General features: G+C 42.0%; 1 protein-coding gene across 1 annotated transcript in view; it reads left to right on the top strand.

Moving 5' to 3' along the window:
- ARHGEF28 (Rho guanine nucleotide exchange factor 28) overlaps window positions 1-24,863 on the top strand; it is a 123,417-nt gene that overhangs the window by 64,658 nt on the left and 33,896 nt on the right. The window contains exons 17-25 of the mRNA XM_080803776.1: window positions 610-864; window positions 2,426-2,502; window positions 7,031-7,209; window positions 8,245-8,336; window positions 9,512-9,694; window positions 15,103-15,234; window positions 18,386-18,486; window positions 21,517-21,555; window positions 21,653-21,700. Of these exons, the coding sequence (XP_080659902.1) occupies window positions 610-864; window positions 2,426-2,502; window positions 7,031-7,209; window positions 8,245-8,336; window positions 9,512-9,694; window positions 15,103-15,234; window positions 18,386-18,486; window positions 21,517-21,555; window positions 21,653-21,700 (1,106 nt within the window). The remainder of the gene's footprint in view (window positions 1-609; window positions 865-2,425; window positions 2,503-7,030; window positions 7,210-8,244; window positions 8,337-9,511; window positions 9,695-15,102; window positions 15,235-18,385; window positions 18,487-21,516; window positions 21,556-21,652; window positions 21,701-24,863) is intronic.

Raw genomic sequence — 24,863 nt, 5'->3', positions numbered from 1 at the left:
TCATGAGAGGCCCCTCATTTGGGCCTCCAGGTTGGCCAAGTCCTAAGAAATTCATTGAAGGGATTACTTGATTACCTCTGTCTTGGAAGGTGGAAAGAAAGCCTAGGTTAGTATATAACATACTCATTGCTCTTGGGGCAGGTCAGGCCAATCCTTAGAACTTAGACATCTGGGCGCCCAGGTGGCTCAGTGGGTTAAGCCTCTGCCTTCGGCTCAGGTCATGATCTCAGGGTCCTGGGATCGAGCCCCGCATTGGGCTCTCTGCTTGGCAGGGAGCGTGCTTCCTCCTCGCTCTCTGCCTACTTGTGATCTCTGTCTATCAAATAAATAAATAAAATCTTAAAAAAAAAACAAAAAACTCAGATATCTTACTGATAGTATTTTGCCGAACCATATCTGACAAATAAATCTTTTATAATTAAATCTTGTAACAGTTCCTTTTGAGGAGGAAAGATGAAGAGTGATAATGAGGTATTTGAACCTAATCCAACATTTTTGTTGTGTGATTTTTTGCTCTTTGTATGATTTTAATTGCACTTAAAACTGAAAAAAAAAATCTTCCTCTGCACTTTGGATTATTCTATAGTGTTCTTTCTTTTTCCCATGCAGAAAGAAGTGAAGAACATAAAGACTTGTGCAAAGCTCTGGGCTTAATTAAAGACATGATTGCAGCAGTGGATTTAAAAGTCAGCGAGTATGAGAAAAACCAAAAATGGCTGGAGATCCTAAATAAGATCGAAAACAAAACCTACACAAAGCTCAAAAACGGCCATGTGTTTAGGAAGCAAGCGCTGATAAGTAAAGAAAGGACTCTCTTACATGATGGCCTTGTTTACTGGAAAACTGCGACAGGTCGATTCAAAGGTATCGTTTCTCCTCCTTTGACATATGTCACTCATTTAACAGGACAGATTTTCAAAAGGAGAGTGGTTCAGGGATGGCAGGCACCACACAGACCCTGGAAAAGTGGGAAAGGACCAAGTCATGAACTTCAGTAAGCAAATGCTATGTATTTGGGTGGGAGTTCACTGCCCCAAGCAAAGCTCTTCCTGTATGTTTTATGAATTTGCAGTTTGGGATATTGGAATGAAAGGAGCTGAGAATTCTGGTAATAACATGGAAATGTTACTCTGGCAAGTGTAATGTGTTGAAAATGAGGTGGTAGGTCTACACACCTAGGGTCTGTGTGCCAAGCAAGCTGGGGGCTGTCACACCAGTGAGGGGAGGCCTGAGCTCTGAAGGTCATATTCCTTACTGAGTCACAAGATGCAGAAATATACTTGCTCACAGTGGTACAAACTCTTCCTCAGTGCTACTGCTTGGTGTTAACTGGCATTAACCTGACTGTGTTAATCTAGTTAGAGTCTAAAACCATTTATTCAGTTCTAAGGGACTGATTCTATAGGGAGCATCCTGTCTGGTCCAGGCATTCTCAGCTCAGATCACACACTGTAGAATCACCTTGGGAGTTTAAAAAAAAAAAAAAAAAATTACCGATCTTCAAGTCTTCTCCCAGAGATTCTGATTTTATTGGTCTGGGGATGAAGCCCAAGCCTAGGGATGCTTAAAGGTCCCCACGTGGGTCTGCTGTGGCATCAGGGTTAAGAACCACCCATCTGCCCTCCCTGTTTTAGTGTATCTTAGTAACATCCTCAGATAAGTGAGAGTGGGTTAATTTAGTTACTCCAAGGGAACTAGTTACTCCAAGGGAACTCAGATGTAACCCTTTGGAGGACTGCAAAGTTTTCACAGTGTTTGCCGCTAATGACTGAAATGGGATTTGTGGATCAGCAATGTTGCCACTCAACGGGAGCCACAGTTAGAGCATTAACCAAGCTAAATTATTAACCAGTCTGTAGACCCCAGCGCTGCAAGTCATTTGCTCTTGGTTCAGTTCTTCGGATCAGCAGTTTGTTAATTCTGTGTTAGACGTTTAGTCAGCTAGTGAAGGTGGGTTCCTGTGTGCAATTCGTGGGGGGCATATAGGATCTCAAACTCTGCTCAGGTCTAGATGGAATGATTCAACAGATTTGCACACATAAGTTAAGGCAAAGTTAAATGCCCTCTAACATTTAGGATTAAGGTTCTTTTTCTAAAGGTAAGCATTTGCTCTGTTCTGTTAGAACCTGTATTTATTGGATAGTTCTTTTCTATTTTGAAACCTCCAGTATTAAATGTTGCTGGAGATTTAGCGATACCTAGAGTTACATGCATGCTTACACGGCTAATCTGAGTTGTCTGTAGAGTTTTTCTCTGGCTGTCATAAATAAGGGCATTTTTATAAAAGTTCCACAATTAGGCTAAATCTTAGTCTTCTTATTTTTAATAAATTGATTTAAGTTTCTACCATGAAATCCAAATATTTGATAAGGGCATTTGAACTGTGATTTGCTTCATTAATACTGGCAATATCTTTTCTTTGAAGATATCCTGGCTCTACTTCTAACTGATGTGCTGCTCTTTTTACAAGAAAAAGACCAGAAATACATCTTTGCAGCTGTTGTAAGTATATGGTCATGTGATGCACATTTTAAAGGGTTGGGTCCCACGTACCTTTGAAAAATGCCTCAAAGTCCTTGTGAAATTAAGTAGCCATTGGCAAGAGCCTACCCCTTGTATTTCCAGTAGTATTGGTGGTGATTGCCGTGTTCCCTCTCATTTGGTTTAACAAGCATGAAATGTGTTGATTTATAGCCAGGAGTGGTGGTCAGCTCATTCAATTGCTGATTGCTAATTCAATTGTCAATTATTAATGTAAAAATACTGAAGTACCTTGGGACTGGTTGGTGGGCAGGCACTCGCCTCAGCCCCTCAAGTGACTCTCTGTTGTCTGGCCATCGTGGTATATCTTCCAGATCTCTCCCACCTCTTTCCTGACCATGCCTTCCCAGCCACTCAGATGTTAATGCTGGGAAAGGCAGATCTCTTCCAGAATCTTGTCCCACTTCCATTGGTCCATCCCTGGTGTACCCACCGCTAGCTCCATTCATAACTATCATGATGTTCCTTCTGCCAAACAAGAGAACATCATTGTGGTATCTAAGGTTTAAAGAAGATTCTTGTTTCTACTATAATGGCTACTAATTACTAAGATTATTCATGTAAAATTTATCTTTATAGTGTGGTACATGAATCTCATGGCTGGCACAGAGTTAGGCTAGAAGTAAAATGAGTATTTTATAACATCTTTTACACAGCATCTTGCAGTCCAGAATGACTCACTTAAAGAAGGAAGATGTCATCAATTAACTTTGTCAGCCTTGTGGAGCATTAGGCCCTGTTAAAGGAAAGAATCCAAGATTTAGTAGCAATGTGGGCGTTGTAATGGTGGCTCTCTAAAATGGTTCTTATTTATCATCCATTGATAGATAGGACAGTTGGGAACCACTAGCACGTGTCAATTCCAGCTGGTTTTAGCACAGTCAAAGCTTAATGAAGTTTCTGTTTTGCCATTCAGAGAAAACAAAGAAGCATGCCTGCCCAGGGTTGGATTTGGGGGAGGAAGAGGTTGGTAGAGTGCCCCCCCCCCCACTCATCTGTGCTTGTCATGTTGGCCCAGCAGGCTTCTTGACCCTGTTAAGCATGTTGGTTTCATCAGGACGCTGATGCCAGGTTGCATAAAGCTCAGAGATTGCTTCGCAGGGCTACTCCAGAGGACAGCTAGAGCCCTTAGACAAGTCCCCATGGCTCTGAGCCATTCGAGCCGTCTGTATTGCATATTTCATGACAACCCACTGATCTGTCAAGCAGCCTGTGTGTGCTTTTCTCTGGGATATAAGTAGGAAGGTGGGACCATTTTGTTTGTCCTATGGGAGGTGAGGACCATGACAGGAGAGAAAACAAATTCATACCACACCTTTAAAGAAACCCAAGTTTGGTCAAAACCAGAGAGCTGAAAGAGAAGCAGACTGTGCCTTCTTGGGTGTTATGACAGGCCAAGATGACCTGCTGATGGGTCAAAGATTAGACACAGCATAGAGACAACTGTCTTATCTTCTAGGTCAACATAGTGTATGGATCAAGGTGAAGGTGTGATGCTCACTTTATAGTCACTGCTTGAAATATGAATCTGTCCCTCCTATGTGACCTCTTTCAGAGTTATCTGTGCCTGCCTTAGACCACATTTGCCGTTAAGCTGGACATTAGGAAGGCAGTCTGCCGAATGTCAGGATGAAGGCAACCACAACTTTCCTCCTCTTGGTAGAAGGGGTTTGTCTCTGGACAACAGTAAGATGATGCTGATACTGTTTCGTGGAGTTGCTAACCTGATACGTAGCAGCTTTCATAAAAGCCAGCCAAGCCCCTGTCCATGTCAGGGAGCAAAATAGAAAGCATTATCCTTAAGGACTCAAGGGCACTACACTGTTCAAGCATATGCTTTTGACTGGCATCATAGATATTTAGTTAGCACAGCCCTCCAGTCGTAAATATCTTATTTATGCTGTATTGAGGGGATTGCTTGAGGGAATTGCTGTATTAGCCAGGGTCATACAGATGTCTGGATTTCCTGGTTCGCACCTTAGCATTGGAGAAAATTATCTTCATGCTAATACCCACAGGTAAGTTTCTCTGCTCTAGGTGCTGTTAGAAGAACTTTAGGAAATGTTTACCTTGCTACATGTTACAGAAGACATGATGAATTTGGACATGGCCAGAACATGAGCAGCTGAAAACAGCAGAAAAAATGGAGTCCCTGTAAGATAATTTTGCTTTTAAAGAGGACTCCCCTGGAAATGGGAGTAGGACCCCAATCTATAAAATGACTGGGAAATTCATTAAATCCTGGATTACTGAGTCTAGGAGGACCTCTTAAATTTAAAGAAGGTAATTTCAAAATGAACAGTAAAAAAAAGACAAGGGAACATGGAGATGCACAAGTTCAAGTTCAAAACGGGAAACAGTCTGAAGGTCTTGTTGTCCCAGTGGGATTTCAAATGATATTCCTGGCAGAGGCAGCCACTCTGTGGAATCCCAAATGGAGATGGGTGACAACAGAGTTGAAGGTAAAAGCTCCCTTTCCTCTTCCTCTGGGGCACAGTCTGCCTTGAGGGCTTGGCGGGAAACAGGAGGGACCTGGGAGCGGACGTGGGATTGAGGATCCCATAGCGAGTGCTAGATACTGTAGTAACCTGGTGAGAACATGGCCTGTCTCCCAGAGGGCAGGGATTACTCAGAGACAGCCTATGTGTTCACATGGGTACATGAGCCCAGGATTGCTAGTCTGCTTTTTCCAAGAACCCACACATCTCTGGTTTTTAAAAAAAGGGGGAATCCCCCGGTTCTTAAATGTTGGTAACTGTTTAAAAAAAAAAATCTGTTTTGAAAATACTGTGGCACAAGCAAAACATCTCTGCAGGCTGGGTTAGGCCTTGGCATGACCAATTTTTAACATCTGTTTTTAAGGTAGACCCATTACTTCCATTCCTAGAGGTTTAATTTGAATTATTGATCATCTCTAGTGTTCTAGTGTGATTAATGTGAATAATTATGGGCAGGCCCCTGCTGTCTCCTCATCTGATGGTGATTTAATTTTTCATTTTATTTTATTTTTATTATTCTTACTTATTTTATTTTATTCATTTTATTTTTTTTCTCACCATGGCACATACCCTGATGGTGATTTAATTAATGCTACTTTCTACCTGCTTATCTGTTTTTCATTTAAAAAATATCTGACCTTACTACCTCGCCTCCTTCTGCAGCCCTAACAAACTGGTTCAGATTATTTCATCCTTGCTAATGTCGTAAGCAATTTAAACGCACTCTGACTTTACATACAGAGGCCATTTACTTTGTAAGCTGAGGAGCCTAACTCTGTGCATTGGAAGAAGGAAAGCAAATAAGGTCTTGGGTAGTAGATCCATGACTGAATGAAGGATATCACTAGTGCTCAGGAGCTCCCCCTAGTTAGAGAGGGCAGTATTCAAAAAGTTGGTGTCATTCTTTGGTTTTGTTTTTTGCTGCTCAGAGAAGAATGGGCTGAAGAGGTCTTCTGGGTACACCCTTGCACACAACTTTAGATGTGCACTAAGGAGTCAGCCGCGCGGCATGTGGTGGCAAGTTCTGGGTCAAGGCATCACTCCGTCTGTGAAGGAGAAGCCAAACCACATACTGCAACTGACTCTCAACAGGGTTAGAAGCCATGAACCAAAGAAAATGCTTCATACTTAGCCCCCCAGACTGTTTATCTCCTGCAGGCATTCTTTTGGTTATTATTTCAACTATGGCTTCTTCTCTTACCCATCATGGAATCCCCCAGTGCTTAGAAAGGGACCTCAAAAGAGCACAATAAATGCACATAGAAGGGGGGATTTTGTCACGGCTTGTACGCCGAATGTGAGCTTTCCTTCCTATTCTGCTCTGATGGAATTATGCTAAATCCATTTCTACAGACATTTATTGAAAGCCTACTCTATGCAAAGCAGCATCCTAGGTGTACGAAGATGAACCCGACCCATTCCCACCCACCGAAGGCTTTTGTGGTGTGTGGGAAGAAGAGGCACCTGCAGGCAGAGCCACAGAAGTTCAGTTGCTGTGCTCTGTCCTACGGTAGCAGAACACACTGCTTGTGCTCAGGGACTCTGAGGTCATGGCCCCTCCTTGCTGTCATTCTCACAGTCCACCCAAAATACTGCTAAATCCTGTGGACTCTTAGCTCTCCCACCCCTACCAGTCTTCTTGTGATATTTGAGATGCTATTTTCTATCCCGTGCCCTTCTAGAAAAGCCCCTGAGCCCCAGATGATGGCATTTTGAGATTCTCAGTGCTCTGATTGTTCTGTCTTTTTTCAAAAGTTGTCCTTTTAAGCCACTCATTCTTAAGGACAAACATTCTCCTGTATCCTTTTTCTCCATCCTCTCTTCACCATGCCCTTTCCATTGGCGAGCTTACCAACTTACGCAGCACTTTTGAAAGGTTGAAGTGAAGTGATTTGCCTGCTACTCTCACTTTCCTTAGCTGATGCATTTGGTGAGAACCTTTGGTTTTGGTAGGATGCTGTTTTACCGGCACATCTTTCTCTTCTGTGCAGGACCAGAAGCCATCGGTTATTTCCCTTCAGAAGCTTATTGCTAGAGAAGTTGCGAATGAGGAAAGAGGCATGTTTCTAATCAGTGCCTCCTCCGCTGGCCCTGAGATGTACGAAATTCACACCAACTCCAAGGAGGAACGAAATAACTGGATGAGACGAATCCAACAGGCAGTAGAAAGGTAACCTTTTCTTCTGTCCACACTCTAGGGGATGGACTTGTTTGGTTGGGAAAGCATTCTAACCATGTTTCCTCTGCATGAACACCTTGCCTCAGCCAGGAGGGTCTGCTCCCCACCCCCTCCCCCCACCTCTGATAGCCCCTCATCTGCAGCCTCGTTCTCCGCACCTCCCTGCATGTAAAGCCCTACGTCCCCCCACCCATGTGACTTCTCCTCGTCTTTGGTGCAGCTCATGGCTTCCCTCCTTTGCGAAGACCTCCTCAGTTCCGGTGGTCTCTTCCTTACCTGAAATTCTTTACCATCTGCTCTCTAAAGCGTTGACTCAGTGCTTGTCATAAACCACCTTGTAGCTATTAGCTTTTTTTGTGTCTATGTATTTATTAGATTGGAAGCTCCTCGAGGGCAGGGGCTGTGTCTTTTGTTTCTCTTTGTGGCCAGTTCTGAAGAATCATTCAATAAATATTTTTCGATTGGTGGATCTATGTGTTCTAAGTCAATTTATGCCTCATTACTTGTGTTTTTTTAAGTTTTTATAAACAAGATGGGGTGAGGGTGATCTTTCTTCGTGGTAATTTTATTTGATTGATCTTGAATGATGTTTTATAAAATTCTCCCACCTCCACTGCTCCACACCCAACCTGGCACTCTACCCTCTGTCCCCTCCAACTCCCTCTCCTCTGTCCCATTGAGAAGTACCCAAATGTAGTAGAAAACAAACTTCATATTTTAGTTGGACCTAACACTAGTGTTGGTAGTGTAGGGTATGGGTACACATTCATACGTGTATATGTTTGTGTATGTCTGCTTGTTGGAATTTTCAAGTCACCCTGTTCTTCTCACTTTGAGAGCTGTGTCATATTGTGCAAGCGTCTTTATATACTCAGGAAAACCAGTTGTCTTGGCTAGAGGGCATAACCTTTTCTAAATTTTTCCTTCTCTGAGTAGTGTTTCTGCCAGGTCCCCATGTCTTACTAATGAACCTAAAGATACTTGGATTTGGTTTCAGTTGTCTGTCTTGACTATTGTCTCTTAAAGTTGCCCAGAAGAAGAAGGGGGAAGGACAAGCGAATCTGATGAAGAAAGGCGGAAAGCTGAAGCAAGAGTGGCCAAAATTCAACAATGTCAAGGTACCGTGCAGACATGTCTGATCCCTGGCTGTGGCGTTCTCCTTGGATGCTGGGAAAACCCAGGTGTCAGGAGTGGGAGCTTGTGATTAAATGGTTAATCTAACTCTGTATACCTGAGGCCTACCCGCCACTCTTCAGAACAAGAAGTATTGGCGCTAGGAGTGTTCAAATAAAATGGCTATCCCCTCTTACTCCTTAGTGATTTAAAATAGATAACAAATTTTCAAAAAAAATAAAAGGGCACATAATATGTATGCAACAAGAACTGTGGGCAGTATGGTGTAGCTGTGCATTGGAATCCTTGTCCAGTGGTGTCATTTTAGGTACCGGCCCTGTTGGGTCACGGTGATATGACTTTGGACAGGGAACCCATCAACTCTGGTTGTCAGTTTCCAAGTCCGTGAATTAAGGAAATTAGATCAACTCAGTGAGTCTCATCTCTGGGTAGACATCAGAATTACTTTGAGAGTTTTGTAAAAATTCTGATGCCTAGGCCCTTATGCTCAACCAATTCACTCACAATCTATGGAAGGGGGTTGTGGATGTCAGTATTTAAAAATCTACCCTGGTGAAACTAAGGCAGACTGAGAACCCCTGGATTAGATGCTGGTTGAAGTCCCTTTAAACCGTGAGAATCATGTGATATGTTGGAATCAGAGGAAAATGGTGTGTGCAAAGATGGTCAAAGAAATTGGTTGTTTAGAAACAAAAGCAGAAGCCAGTAGGTTTGGTTTTAACCAAGATGGGCTGAAGCCTGAGTAGCTTTGGGCTTCGGCATTGTTTTCCCTTGTGGGTATCAGTCATCATGAACAGTGCCACCTCAATTTTCATTCCTGGGCTTTGTGTTTAAGACTAACAGAAAACAGCCTGAACAAAGAATGGTTGTGCAAGTTTTTCTGGAATTAGGGGCATGGGAAAGGAAATGAACATCTGAGTACAGTAACTGTACAGAAAAGACAATGGAAGATAGAGTTGTTAAGTCATTTGCTGGAGACTAGTCACTAAGTGAAACAGTTAGGATTTGAACCTGGTTCTGGCCCACCCAACAATTTGTACTTGACCTGTGAGACCATACTGCTTTGCTGACAAACAACATTTTTATCTTAGAGCTTGGATTTTCATACAGTTGCTGTTATTTATCTGATAACCTTCCATGGTAAATAACTATTTCACAGAAATACTCAGTAACCAAGACCAACAAATTTGCACATGTTTGGAGGAGAAGCTGCATATCTATGCTGAACTTGGAGAATTGAGTGGATTGGAGGATGTCCATCTAGAGCCCCACCTCCTCATTAAACCTGACCCAGGAGAGCCTCCCCAGGCAGCCTCATTACTAGCAGCAGCGCTGAAAGAGGGTAAGTTGCTTCCAAAACTATTTGGCTTAACAAATTCAGAAAATGCCTGAGTACCTTCTGTGTGCCATGCACTATGGTTTTAATACTCAGGATATAGCAAAATAAGACAGTGTTCCTTGTGCTACAATTCATATTCTAAAAATTGCCAAATGAAAGGAAATAGATGTGTCAGGTTGTGTCAAGCACTATGAAGACAAAAAATTGTCGCTCAATAGATGAATGGATGAAGAGGAAGTAGTGTACATCTACAATAGAATCTCACTCAGCCATAAAAAGGAATGAGATCTGACCATTCACAGCAACATGGATGGACCTAGAGGCTGTAATGCTAAGTGAAATAAATCAGACAGGGAAAGACAAATAAATTCACTCATCTATGGAATTTAGGAAAAAACAAATTAAAAAAGAAAAATCAAAAAAAGGTTCTTTTTTTTTATTAACATATAATGTATTATTTGCCTCAGGGGTACAGGTCTATGAATCATCAGTCTTACACAATTCACAGCACTCACCATAGCACATACTCTCCCCAATGTCCGTCACCCAGCCACCCCATCCCTGTCACCCTCTTGCACTCCAGCAACCCTCAGTTTGTTTCCTAAGATTAAGAATCTCTTATGGTTTGTCTTCCTCTCTGGTTTTGTCTTGTTTCATTTTTCCCTTCTTTCCCCTATGATCCTTTGTCTTGTTTCTCAAATTCCTCATATCAGTGAGATCATATGATAATTATCTTTCTCTGATTGACTTATTTCACTTAGCATAATACCCTCTAATTCCATCCACGTTGTTGCAAATAGCAAGATTTCACTTTTTTGATGGCTGCATCATATTCCATTGTGTGTATGTGTGTGTATATATATGTATATATACATATATATACACATATATATCTTCTTTATACATGATATACACATCTTCTTTATCCATTCATCTGTTGATGGACATCTAGGCTCTTTCCATGATTTGGCTATTGTGGACATTGCTGCTGTAAACATCTGGTGCATGTGCCCCTTCGGGACGCTACATTTGTATCTTTGGGGTAAATACCCAGTAGTGCGATTGCTGGATCATAGGGTAGCTCTATTTTGAACTTTCTGAGGAACCTCCATACTGTTTTCCAGGGTGGCTGCACCATCTTCCATTCCCACCAACAGTGTAGGAAGGTTCCCCTCCAAAAAAAGACTCTTAAATACAGAGAATAAATTGGTGGTTGCCAGAGGGGAGGTGGATGGGGTGATGGGTTGAAATAGGTGATGGGGATTAGGAATACACTTACCATGATGAGCACTGAGTAATTAGAACTGAATTACAGTATTGTACACCTGAAACTAATATAACTATATTAATTATACTTCAATAAAAAAAACAATAAAGACAGTTTTATTTGGAAAACTATAGAGGGCAATTGCTTCAATGAAGATTCTAATAAAATCTGAACCCTAGTTAAAAAAAGAAATGGGGGCACCTGGGTGGCTCAGTCGGTTAAACATCTGATTCTTGATTTTGGCTCAGGTGGTGATCTCAGGGTCCTGAGATCGAGCCCCGTGTCGGGCTCCCACTCAGCAGGGAGCCTGCTTGAGATTCTCTCTCTCCTTCTCCCTCCATCCCTCCCCGCCACATGCCTGCCTGCATGCTCTCTCTCTCTGTCTGTAAAATAAAAAAATACACCTTTAGAAAACAAAAACAAATGATAAACAGAATAGGGAATAAAGAGAGGGATGGAGTGGGAAGGTTGTTTTTGAGTTAAGGTGACAAGGAAAGGCCTCTTCGATAAGGTGATGTATAAGCAGACACGGGAAAGTGAAAAAGCCGAGTAGACATCTGGGGAAAGAATGTTCCAGACACAGAGAAGATGCAAAGGCTTGGAGGCAGGTGCATAGCAAGCCTGAGGAATAGCAAGGAGGGAGGACCCTGCAGGTAGAGTGAAGGGAGGGGTGAGGGGTGGCAGATGAGACAGAGCTAACTACCACTCACTTTACAGAACCCGACTGAGTTAAGTACGGAGCTTGGATTTCATTCTGAGAGACACTATAGGAAGCATTATAGGGTTTGAGTAGCAGAGTGACGTCATGGGTGTTCTAAAAGGAGACCTCTGACTCCTGTGTGGAGAATGGACTGTATAAGGGGGCAAAGTGCAAATATGGGTAATAGTCAAGTTTAGAGTACAACTGTGGGAGTTGGTGGCTGAGGTAGGGTAAAGGATAAGATCACTGGGGAAATGAGGACATCAAGGAGACACGAGGCTTAGGTATTGGAAGGACTAGGTTCACAAAAACGGCAATTCCTGAGAATTTTGACAGGACTAGCATTCGGGGAAGGGAGAGAACTTGCACCGGCTGCTACATTGTTCAAGGAATCTGTAGATGAATGGCAACAAGGAGGGGTAGTGAGTGCTGTAATCTGATGGCACGAAATTAAAGGAAAAAAGGGGGTTGGCAGGATAATAGCTTGGCAGTGACAGTAGAGACAGTGAGTTTGAAAGAGAAAACAGCCACCACCTAGGAGAGTGGCAAGGGATGCAGACAAGGTTTGGAAGGTTCCAGACCATGGACTAAATGTATCCTACCACTTGTTTTTGTGACTCTCATTTTGTTGCAACACAGTCCCCCACACTTGTTTACCTATGATCTGTGGCTGCTTTCTTGCTACAGTGGTGAAGACGAGTAGCTGTGATAGAAACCGTGACCCACAGAGTCTAAAATGTTTGTGATCTGGTCCTTCGCAGACCAAGTTTGCCAAGCTCTGGCTCAGAATCTCAGAACGTCGGCTCTGGAGGAGAATTTAGAAATCATGGCATTCTGTCATCTTTATTTGATATGGAAACCAGGGTCTTAAGAAGGGCATAGAGGTTGTCTGAAGTGGGGTCCACTGGCAGAATCATTCATTCATCCATTCATTTTCAGTCATTCATTGAGCATTGGCCCTGTGCTTTGCTCTTGGTGGTAAGGAAAGAGTTAATACCTTTTATACTTTATAGTGGGGTATGGGCTACCAGTTATGGAATTAATAAGTCACCGGGATAAAAGGCACAGCATACGGAATATAGTCAATGATACTGTGTAACATTGTGTGGGAACAGATGGTAGCTTTCACACGTGGTGAGCACAGTGTAAGTGTGCACTTAAGTGAAAAAAAAAGCGAGGGGGGTGGGAATAAAAACATAGTGGAGGAAGACAGACAATACATAAGGAAACAAAATAATTTCACAAAGGTAACAAAATAAGATTGGGCTGAGGTGAAGGCTTTGGTTTAGTGAAGTCAGGGTAGACTTCTCTGGGGAGATGATTTTTTGAGATGAGAATTGAAGGATGAGAAGAAGGCCAGCTGACTGGGGATCAAGGGGAGGACCATTCCTGGGCAGAGAGAAAGTGAGTACATTGCCCTTATCTGTGGAATGAGCTTGGTGTGTTCAAGGGGAAGAAGGAAGGCAGAGTGGCAGCAGTCAGGGAAGCATATGAGGGGAGGTTGTGTGGGCAGAGAAAGATCTCTGTAGGCTCTCGTTAAAAAAAATAGATATTTTATTCCCAAACTGATGGAAAGTTACTGGGTGCTTTTTATCATGGGGGTGGCACCATTGTATGTCTTCAGAAGAGAGCCGGCTGCTGGCAGGAGAGCAGAGTGGAGGGAGACCAGTTTGCCTGGAGATGGTTGGTTGGCAGTTACACAAGCTAATGGGGGGTGTTGGGACTTTGGTCTAGACCCAGAAATGTTGGCAATGGATGTAGAAGGAAGTGGACAGGTCCAAAGTATATTTTAGAAATACAGCTGGAAGGACTTTTGAATGGGTTGGTGAGAACCAGTGACCTTCTCATTGACCTTGATAATGCCTCTGTCGAGTAAGTCACCCCCTCTCCATTTTAGCCAGTGGCTTTCACGCTCCCCTTCCCTCCATCAAAACTGTCATAGATGCCTGGTTTGCGTCCCTCTGCTTTAATTCCCCTCACCCGTCATGTGATGTGGGTGCTGGGGAACAGCAGGGGACCCAGCTGCTCAGAAAAAGAGCAATTGAGGTGCTGCCTGATCCACTCTGAGTCATTGATGATCAGGACTCAGAGATCTAGTAGGAGTTCTTAATCAGAGTGAAGTCATTATCTTGGTGGGGGGTACAAATAGTTCAGTAACACACCTTGAATGGTCTCCCTAGGTCGTTGTTCTCCTGGATTGCTTTTCTGCTCCCCTTTCTCCTCCCCTATCTCTATGTCTTGAATCCCATTCATCCTTTAAGATTCTCCTCACCTTTCATCTCCTTTAAGAACTTTTCCCTAATCCCACTGGCGACTGTAACTGTCCTGCTCCTTGGCACTGCTGGAGCATTTTATGATGCTCTTATAACTGGATGATAGATCTTAACACTGATCATGTGCTACCCTGTATATAGTTAGTAAATATGTTGTGTTTTCCTCCTCTAGTCTGCAGACTCCCCTTATTAGATACAGATGCCCAGGGGCCCCAGGAATAGAGTAGGTGCTCAAAGAGTATTTGCTAAACCAAACATTGGACACAATGTTTTAGAAATATTTGTAGGGCCCTCAAAATTATGCCATTCCGCAGACTTGTTGAAAGCGTTTAATTATAAATAAAAGCATGACTTTCTGGGCCATATCCTAAGAGTATTTGGTACTTGTTTAAAATGCAAATTCCAGGGTACCTGGGTGGCTCAGTGGGTTAAAGCCTCTGCCTTCGGCTCAGGTCATGATCCCAGGGTCCTGGGATGGAGCCCCGCATTGAGCCCCTCATCGAGCTTGGCAGGAACCTGCTTCCCTTCTTCTCTTTCTGCCTGCCTCTCTGCCTACTTGTGATCTCTGTCTGTCAAATAAATAAATAAAATCTTTTAAAAAAATAAATAAAATGCATATTCCTTGTCTTTTCCCTTGGAGAATGTGATCTAGTAGGTGTAGGTAAGGATTGGGAATCTCTGCTTTTTAAGGCACAGTTGAGGAAATTTTCATTCAAAGAATAGCTCACATTTCTGAGTAGTACGTTTTAAAATCTTTATACCTAAAATCACATTTAAGTGAATTGAATTACAGAATGTTTTCCAGCAGACTAGTGTTCTGAAAATTAAAATTGAGATTTTTTTATACAGTGCATCTTCTTATTAATTTTTTATTGTAAAATTATACGTGAAGTGTTGGTCTAGATTGCAAGTTGGCAAACTTTTTTTCCCGTAAAGAGCCAGATAGTAAATATTTCAGGCTTTGCAGGCCACATGCAGTTTCTGGGACACATTCTTCTTCATGCATGCATGGGTGCCTGTGTGTATATTTTAACAACTCTTTAAAATATAAAAGCCATTTTTAGCCCCTCGGCCATATAAAACCGGACACAGGCCAAAGAGAGTTTGCCAACCCTTGATCCAGATTAAACGGTGTATTTGGTTTTTTTAATTTTGTGTTCTTTCTTCTTAGCTGAGAGCCTCCAAGTTGCAGTGAAGGCCTCACAAGCGGGCGATGTTTGTCAGTCATCCGAGGAAGGTTCTGGAGAATCTTCCTTGGTGGATATGCGGAGTCCCCCCGAAGAGCCAGGATCATCTCCAGCTTGTAAGTGAAAGTTCAGGCCTCTGTGGTGAGCCTGAGCACAACCTCTGGAACATACAGTGGTCATATGAAATGAAGGCAATGACTCTGTCCCTATTTGGAGGAGACTTACTGTACTTTTTAAGTTAGAGAAAACCTGGGAATCAGTCTGCTAGCCTAATTTACATATGATAATGACACTGCTGTTCCAAGGACAAGGATTTCAAGAGTAGTTGGCGGGTTATACTGCTCTCTGACCCAGGCAAGCTTTGTTACCTTCTCCAAACCCCACCCTGCCTCAGTTTTGATAAGACTTATGGAGGACAGTTTGGAATATGGCTGTGAAATAACTTTTAAACTTTGGGTTTTTTTGGAAAATGACTCCCTGCTGTTCACGACAGAACAAGTCCTCCGACTTAATCTCAGAGGCATCAACTGAGCAAACATAACCCAGAAAGCTAGACTCTAGCACATTCCCACAGACACATGGTTTGGTGGCATGGTTAAAGGCAGCAGTTCCAAAAAATCCTTGATCTTTGTCACCATACGCTTCAGTTCAGGTCAGAATTCATTTATTGAAGGCCCTGTTTCAAAATATTTTAAATACAGAAAAGTGTCATGTAGAGAATTAGGTGATTTCTTGGAACCTAATGATGTTGTTAAATGTATGAGCTGAAGATTTCATTCCCTACAGTTTTCTGAGATAAAAGCACAAAGAGCATATTTCTCATTGTATTTGAGTGATAAAAACCTTATTTCCACCAGGCCTCATTGTGCAAAAGACAAAATGTCTTTAGTAGCTAGAGATGGGAGGATTAAATTGTCTCTGAATTTCTTTAACAACATCCCTTGGTTAATTAGGATCCATGGAAGCAGTATAGTTTTAAAACTCTGGACTTTTTTTGAGATCAACACTAATAATTATTTTGTCCTCTCAAATTTTGCTTGATCCAGTCCTGCGTTTCTATTTTCAGAAAGCGCACATATGTTTTTCATTTTGACACAGCCCAAATTCATCAGGGGAGTTGTACTGCCCTGGGTGATTTCCTTTTAAAAGAAGAAACTCATTATGCCATCGAGGGAGTTCCATCTAAAAATACATGGGGGGATCTGCTGCTCTCAGCCTCACCCCGGGGGACAGCTGGGGAGGCTGCACGTGGCCCCTACAGCTTCTCAGAGCACCTGGCTGCCTCTTCCCTCCCTCGAGACCAGGCGGTGGAGGTTCTCCCAGTCTGTACCCACATCTCCTGTGACTGGGGACAGGGCCCAGGGACACCGATGACATCTGTGAAAACTGTTGAGAGGCTGTTTACAGTGCCCTGATACCAGGATTCACATACAGAAGGGACAGGGGCATGTTGCTAGGGTCCTGTACCCCCGAAGACCTCTTTGTTTCTGGGCTGGATTGGAGCCTGGTGCTATAAGAGTTGGATTCTCTTTATAAGGTTGGTGGAGGCAAAAGACGATTCCCAAATGAGGGCCTGTCACTGACCGGGTCAGTTCTTTGTTGGACTTTAAGGACTAGGTCCTTCTAAGTCAAGCCCATGCCAATCTGCAGTCATAGACCAAGCGAGGCCTTCTATTTTTATCCTCAATATACCTAATCAGATGATGAATATAATCTACCCCTTCCTAAATTCTGGAGATCTGAAACTGAATAAGGAACAGAGGGACCTGATCACTTGGCTCACCGTCAACTTCTTTGCCCATTTGGTGGTCCTCATTGCCATGCAGTGGGGAGGAGGGAGAGCGAGATAATGGGTAACTCTTTGGTAAAGTCTTGGGTATCTCTCTTAAGAAGTAAGTATAATGCCCAGTAGTGGAACCATTTTTTGAGTGACAGATAAATTTCTGTAAAATGTCCCTTCACTGTAAGTAAAAAGCATTGACCAGCCTGGGCAAAACGAATTTAATTTTTAGCTGATAGAATTCGAAGGAGTTTCTACTTAAACTAAAAATTCTTCGTAATGGAAGTGGCTTTTGGAGTCCTAGAGGACTTTCATTTAGATAAGGAGAAAAAGTATTTCCTCCATCAGTAGTAAAGTTTCAAAATGACACCATGTGTCCCAGTGAATATTTCACCAGGGCCCTGTTTGGACATGGTTCCAATGTAAGTCTGTGTGTGAAAATGCTTTGGAAAGTCTAGTTTAAATCAGCCTAAGGTGAGCATAGTGTAAGTTTTTTTTTTTTTTTTAAGATTTTTATTTATTTATTTGACAGAGAGAGATCACAAGTAGGCAGAGAGGCAGGCAGAGAGAGAGAGGGAGAAGCAGGCTCCCTGCTGAGCAGAGAGCCGGATGCGGGGCTTGATCCCAGGACACTGAGATCATGACCCGAGCCGAGGGCAGAGGCCCAACCCACTGAGCCACCCAGGCGCCCCAAGCATAGTATAAGTTTTAATGGAATTCCCATGGGCAAAGAAAATCCCACCAGCAGAGATTTAATGGACGGAGTGCAATCTGTGTTTCTTAAAAATATTTCTGGATTTAGAAATATTTCTGTGTTTCATATGTTAAATATACAGTATTTACAGTTGTTGTGAATCTAGCGTATAAGCCGTATTATGAGAAAAAAAAAAAACACTTGGAAATTGTTTTTAAAAAGTTACTTGGAGACAGGGACAGTTTCCTATTTGTACGATTGTGAGCTTATGAAGTATTAGCCAACCTGACCCTACTTAGAAAGTTATCTCGTTCCCGTTGTCAATTCCTCCTTCTAAACGTTGTTCCTGGTCTGCTGCTCTGACACTAGCCACCAAGGAGCCTATCAACCCAGCTGTTTGCTTAGACCTGGGTCAAGCCAGCCCTTGCTTTTGCTGTACAGTTTTTTTGCCTGTTTCCAGTTTCCTCCTCCCCAGTGGCTTTTGCCTGGTAAGCAAAAGTGAGATGTAGAATCCCCCCCTCCATGTTGCCACCTCTCTGCAAGAAAGAAAATGTAAACGACGGGTGATAATTGAGGCCGTTTGTCAGTTTGGTATCTCTTAGCATGTAAGCTCCCTGAGGGCAGGGACACTGTGCTTTGCACTGTTTTGGCCCCTTGTATGAGAGTATGTAATATGTGTGATTTTTGTGTTTCTTACTTTGAAATACGTGTCAGCTGTGTACACAAGAACCCTGTGCGCTGGCTGCTGTTTGATGATGTCCTTTCTGTTTCTGTCTCACTGGTGTGCCTCCAGCACTAGTCACAGAAGGGACAGCAGGAAGAGGCTGTTGGGATGTGGATCCTGGCACCCAGGGTTTGGGAACCGACTTGGCAGTCTCTGATGCAGGGGAGAAGGTATTGTGAACTGATTTGTTAGTAAATGGCACCAGTTACTTTGTGTAGTAACGTAACCTCAGGTCCTGGGCTGTCGGTGGCAGTGAGTGGTATGCAAGTGTTTTTCCTCAATTGTTCTCAACTTCCTGACTCTTTTTTTAACCTTTCTGACTTAAATTTCCTCAAAATGTTCTTGCTCTGCCTCTATCATGTAGGTGTAAACAAAGAAACGATTTCAACGTTATTAAAAGGATTTAAAACTCGAATGTTTGTGTGTCTGCGCACTCTTACTTCTGGTCTCCCTTCTGCTTTCCTCCCTGCTAAGCTCTAGCTTGTCACCCGCCACACTTAGTGGCCCTTGGCCGGGAGGTGGTCCTGGCAGCCGGCGGTGTCCTTAAGGCAGCCAGGTGGTGCTAAGTGGCGGAAATAATGTGGACTTGGACTCCTGTTGCTGCTTTCACTTTCTTTTACCTTCCTGTCTTTTCAGATTGTTTTCCTCTCTCTACCCACGTGGTCACCTACTTTTTTGTGAGACTTTTTAGTCAACCTGACCACATTTTGCTTGGGGCAAAGTGGTTCCAAATGCCTTTGGAGGTGGGGTGGGGTGGGACATAATTTACACATAGGTTGTGATGCTCATTGAAAAACTAAATGCAGGAATCTTCCTCTTCACTTCAAATGAATCTGGGATGTCAGAAATTGGGAATAAGAATAGGATTCTGGGAGGTGGCTAGTTGGCCTCCTCAGGGTGGGCTGGGGCTCAAGAGTTTCAGTTTTTATCTAAAATCACGTTAGACTCATTACCAGATACCAGTATGTGCTAATGTGGAAAAATGACATATGTCATATATTTATGTAATAATTTATATATTATATATTTTTGCATTTATTATAGATGACTGAGACACCAAGTCCAAAGATTTTTAAAAATCTGTAGGAGATATGGCTGTGACTTAGTATTTTTTTTAAAAAGTCATAAGCCAAAATAAAAACAGGAATGCAAAATTTTATTCTGCTGACTCTGACTGTAAGCTTTCTGACTTATTTCTTCTTAAAACATTCCAACTTTTTTCCTCCTTTTCAGTGTGTGGACTTCACTTTTCAGTCTGTTGCTTCCAACTGCCTTTGTCCTAGAGGAAGGGAGAGAGAGAAGGAGGGCTGGTTAGTTAGTAATAGTTTTTTCTTGAATGGAAATCGTGGTGGCTCCCACGCCTAAGGTCTTTTTTCCTTCCATGGTTCAGTCACAGGTAAGTGAAATGAGGTGTGTAGGTTCCCCTCATTTGGGGGGTGAGCCATGGGGTGAACCTCTCTGGAAGAATTTTAACAAGGCATTTGAGAAAATGAACTGACAAAAAGAACAGGATCGCCTGAAATCAAACGTTTAAAAAGATGTGTGATGGATATTTTGTAGTTAGCTTCTTTGATCAGGTAAGGTTTAAAAAATATATTTTTCTGAAAGAATTTTAAAAAGTGCTGCAGACCGAAAAATACCCGGTGTGTCAATCACCAGCTGCGGTTATGCGCACACATACCACAAGGTGGCAGACCAGCTCCATGAAAAATAGGACCTTAAACATCTCTGGTATTGAACTTCTCTGTTCTTGGAAATAAGTAACCACATGTAACATAATTCAGCTCATTTCTGTTTCTAATTTGTATAGAGTATAAAAATTCTATAGCATATGATTTCCTTATTACAAAGGTAATGACTGTGAACCAGGGACCAAACCACAAGAGTGGAGAGAACTCTAGAACTCACTTGAGAATGGGGGTTCTTAGCCCAGTATCATGGGGCGTGGGGGGGGGGGGTTCTAGGCACAGGCCTAATGACTCTAAACTTCATGTCCTTTTCCATCCTTTGTCATTCCTATCTTAGAGGTTCTTGTCAGTAAAGAAATCTTTTATGGGCAGTATGGGGAAGAGTGTGGGGGAGGGACAGGAAGAAGGGATCTGGCTATCTCCTCAAAGCTTCACCAGCCTGAACTGATTGAATTTAGCAAGTCCAGAGTTACCCAAGAACATTACCATAGCTGATCGTGTCTTGTGGCTTCAGTGTAAAGCTGCTTAGATAAGAGCAAGCAATGTACAGGGGACGGTAGGTTCTAGGAAGGCAGAGAATCTGGTGATCTCCCATAGCACAAGGAGTGGAGTATACAACGGATGCATGATATTTATTTAGGGAATGGAGTGTGAATGTCCATTACATGTGGGGCATCACTGTTACATTTGTAGATAACAGCACTGAATACATGTAAGAAGCCTTACTACTCGTGGGCTTACATCCTAGTGAAAGAAGACAGGCAATAAATGAATAGACAAATGTTCAATTCAATCCTGGAAACCAGAAATCCTCACTGTCCACATGTGTCTCTAATGTGTGCATTAGGGAGACAAAGAATGAAACATAGACCCCCAGCCCCCAGGAGCAGGTGGTCTCCAGCCCCACTCATGGCCTCTGCTGATAGTGCTTTTCCTAAAGCGATCACAGATATTTCCACTGAGCTCAGAGTAGGATCTCGAGCCGGCCAGCTAGGTGCTGACCCTTGGGGCACCTCTGGGTCTGGGTTTCCTTTCCCAACCACTGGCTGTTTTGGCTTTGTGAATCTTCAACATGGAGACAGGGAGCTAGAACTCAGGCATGATGTCCTCGAGCTTCTAAATCTCGCCTTAGGATGCAGGGGGGCAGCCTGGCCCGAAGGCAAACTTCAGTCTGGGCACAGAGAGCTCAGCTGACCGTGTGGTTTCCACTAGGTAAATATTGTCCCTTACTGAGGGAATGTAGAGCTTCCTTACTGTCATCCCTTGTTTTTTTAAAGGGATGTTTGGGTGAAAAGTTGCCGTGCGTCTCAAATGCAGAGTTTGCACAGACGGGGCTCTCATCAAGGGGTTGTTTAATTCTGTAGACTTTGATTTCTGGCCAGAAAGAGGGTCACTATAGAAGAGTTTAGGGGGAGTGAAGTGATTTACCTGAGGTCAGAGATTTTGGAACACTAAGTGCAGCTTTTCAAAAGTAGAGCGATTATTCATTTTCTTATTTTTTACATATTTTAGGTGGAATATAGAAATTTCCCAGTTTCTTCACAGTCAGAGGTGAGCTCTACACACTTGAAATTACCATCGTCCTCTCTTTAGTTTCAGATAATGAGCGCTTTTCCAAGAATTTGACTCTTATGATCTTATCTTTCAGATTATACAAGCGATACAGAACTTAACCCGTCTCCTCTATAGCCTTCAGGTAACCGCTCCTCCGATCTTTGACCTTGGGAACGTTTCTCTTAATGCAATGCATTTTACTAGATGATTCCCAGACATTAAAAATTAGAACGTCTGAGAGGTGGCAAATGATCTTAAAAGAATGCCAATTCCCAAAGTGTAACTCCACTAGTTGCTTGGAATTTCACCTGGTTTTGTAATCATGAGGCAAGACTCCTGCTTTTTAGACTATTCTTCTCTGAAACCATAAAACAGTTCATATCTTTAAAAAATATGGATGACTGTGATCTGGCTTGAAGTTTACGGTGAAACTCTTAGGTGAGCGTAGCCTGACTTCACATTTTCTGGTGAAAACTTAAATTCGCACCTAAACTTTTTTCACTTTCTCCTGTGGACTGGGGCCTTTAGAACAGTTAAATAATTCAGGAGTTCCTTTATTCTTTTGTTTGTTCATCCCCCCCGACATTTATTGGGCACTCTCTCTGTGCCGGGCACTGTGCTAAGGACTGGGCACACAAAGGCTGATGGGGCACAAAGCCTGCCATCAGATGGCTCACTGTCTTTCACAGAAAGACAGACATAAAAACTGTGCTTGCATTTAGGATCACAGAGATGATCCCTTAGTTCATGCACAAGAGAGGCCAGATACCTCCAGGGGTTCAATATACGGATTAAAAGCATTTTAATGAGATGAAAGCAATGCTAATGCTAGGTATAAATTGGTAGAAAAATTTGAGGATGTAAGTAAATAAAATGGCTTGTGATTCTACAGAGAGAATTACTATTGTGATGTTGGTATATACCTCTCCAGTTTTTTCCCCTAAGATTTTATTTGTTTATTTATTTTAGAGAGAGCTTGAGTGGGGGGAGGGGCGAAAGGAGAGGGGGAGAGAGATTCTCAGGCAGGTTCCGTGTCAAGTGCAGAGCCAGACATGGGACTTGATCCCATGACCCTGAGATTAGGACCTGAGCTGAAATCAAGAGTTGGATGCTTAACCTCCTGAGCCACCCAGGCGCTCCTCCCTCCAGTTTTTTAGAATCATTTTCTGTATACTTTACTTTAACATGTACCTTTCTATTCATTCAGCTATTACTCTGTAGCACAATTTTTGGTGGCTGTGTAATATTCAAGTCTATGGCATATATCCATTTCTTTGTAGCTACAATTCTGTATTAATTAGGTCTGTTAGATATTCTTGTACACTAAGCTCTTTGAACACAGCTGAGTGTTTCCTTAGGATAAATGGCTAGAATTATTTTTTTAGGCTTTTTAATAGATACTATCCCAAATAATCAAACCCATCAACATCCCTCTCTCCTCCTCAATTTGAAAATAGATCAAGGTATCTGATTATCTTATTTTTCATTTCTTTGGTTGCTATCGGAACTAAACTCCTCCCCCCTGCCCCTGGTTTATTAGCCATTCCTACTTCGTACCTTAGACCTGTTGAATATTAAAAGAAGATTAAAAGTAAGTCTGACCTTAAGTTTTCACCCAAAAACAATGTAAAGTCATGCTGCATTTGATGTTTTCTTATTTATGCTTTGTATCAAGACTTCTTTCTTTTATTGACCATCTGCCTATTGCTCTAGTACCCCTATCTTAATAATTGAAGTTTTAGGTTATACTTGAATATATGACAGTGATAGTCTCTTCTTACTATTTTTCTATGCTTTCCTATATATTCTTTCCTAAGAGATTTGAATCACTCTGACAAGTTTCATATCCTCATACCAGGGCTGATAAATTAAAATTTCCTATTTATGAACAAAATTGGAGAGAATTGTCACTTTTAAAGTAAACAGTCTCCTTGTTGGAGAACATGCTGTTTGTCATCTCTTACTTTAGATTAGAAGAAGATGTTTGTGTTTAGCAGTTCTATTCTTTGGACTGTTCCAGATAGAATGTTAAAATTTCAAAGTATTATGGCTATTCTTCAATGCTGACATCAATTTGATTTTCTTGGCTTTTACTTTGTCTTACTTCTAGAAATGTGGTAACTAATTGTGACAATAGCAGGCTTCCTTGTCTCGTGCAAGATCTAATGGGAATCCTTTGGTATCTGACATTAAGCATGTTGGCCTGGGGTAGGTCTTAGAGCTGATTTATCATAGAAAACAAACATTCCTTCTTTTACATTTTAACTGAGAAATGGCTATAGTTTGAGCATAGTTCACTAACTTTTGGGAGATGAAAACATTGAGTATCTCAGCTTGTGTTGCCCCATGAAAACATTCACAGGTCATCTCTCTTCTTTTCAGTGTTGAATGCCATGCTTTGTGAATTCAGGGTTCAGGAATGCTCTCCAAAATGATCTAATTTTTGCACAACATTAGATTGAAGGGAGATAGCAAATTCTACAGTGGATTCTCTTAACCACGACTTTTGAGCGTGTCTGAGGATGTGGGCTCTGGAAGATGTCTGTTCATGGGGCATTCATCTCTTTTGAAGCTGAATCTCTTGAGCATGATTGAAGTTTTTACATATGCATTTTCAAATCAGATGCAAATGAAATTTGATCCCTTTATTAGGGGAGCAGAGTTAGAGATGGAGGGGAGGTGGAAAGGAGAAGACAAAAGTTGAGAGAGCAAATTGGGAATTTTCCTAAATTTGAAAAGCAAGTGCTAGTGTCTTTCTTAGATCTAAGTATCGAGTGTAGATGTGAAAATGAATATCCAGTCTTCAGGGTCACCTCCATGTGAGAGAGGAGAGTGGTCTCATCTCACATGTTGGGTAGACATGAAGAAAGTTTCCTGGTGGCACTTACTTAGCCTACTATGAACTTTTCATGAGTGTTGTCTTCTCCCATGGTAGTTTTGATATACAAAACACTGGATTTTTGTTTGTTTTGCTCTATTGATGCCCTTGAAATTTATTAGATAACTCTAATAAATGTGCAGTCTACAGTTTGCTCTAGCCAAGTCAGCAGAGCCCTGAATGGTTATTTACATGCTAATTATTTTGTATTTAAATATAATTAGTACCTATTTTCAATGATAATCATTGTTCTCTTTTTAATAATTTCTAAAATATTCATGTGAGTTTGGGAATTTTTCAAGTAAGTTTTCAATTGTAAAAACGTGAATTTTTTTTCAAAAGGCTACAGCAAATTCATTTTTGAATCTTATTCTAAGAAAAGTACTAATTTAACATTTCTTTGCATTCTTTAACCTTCGAAAGTATG

Source organism: Martes martes (genome assembly GCF_963455335.1).
Source record: "Martes martes genome assembly, chromosome: 5".
NCBI classification, from domain to species: domain Eukaryota; kingdom Metazoa; phylum Chordata; class Mammalia; order Carnivora; family Mustelidae; genus Martes; species Martes martes.
The sequence above is the reverse complement of the archived record's forward strand: the minus strand, read 5'-3'. Positions and strand labels throughout refer to the sequence as shown.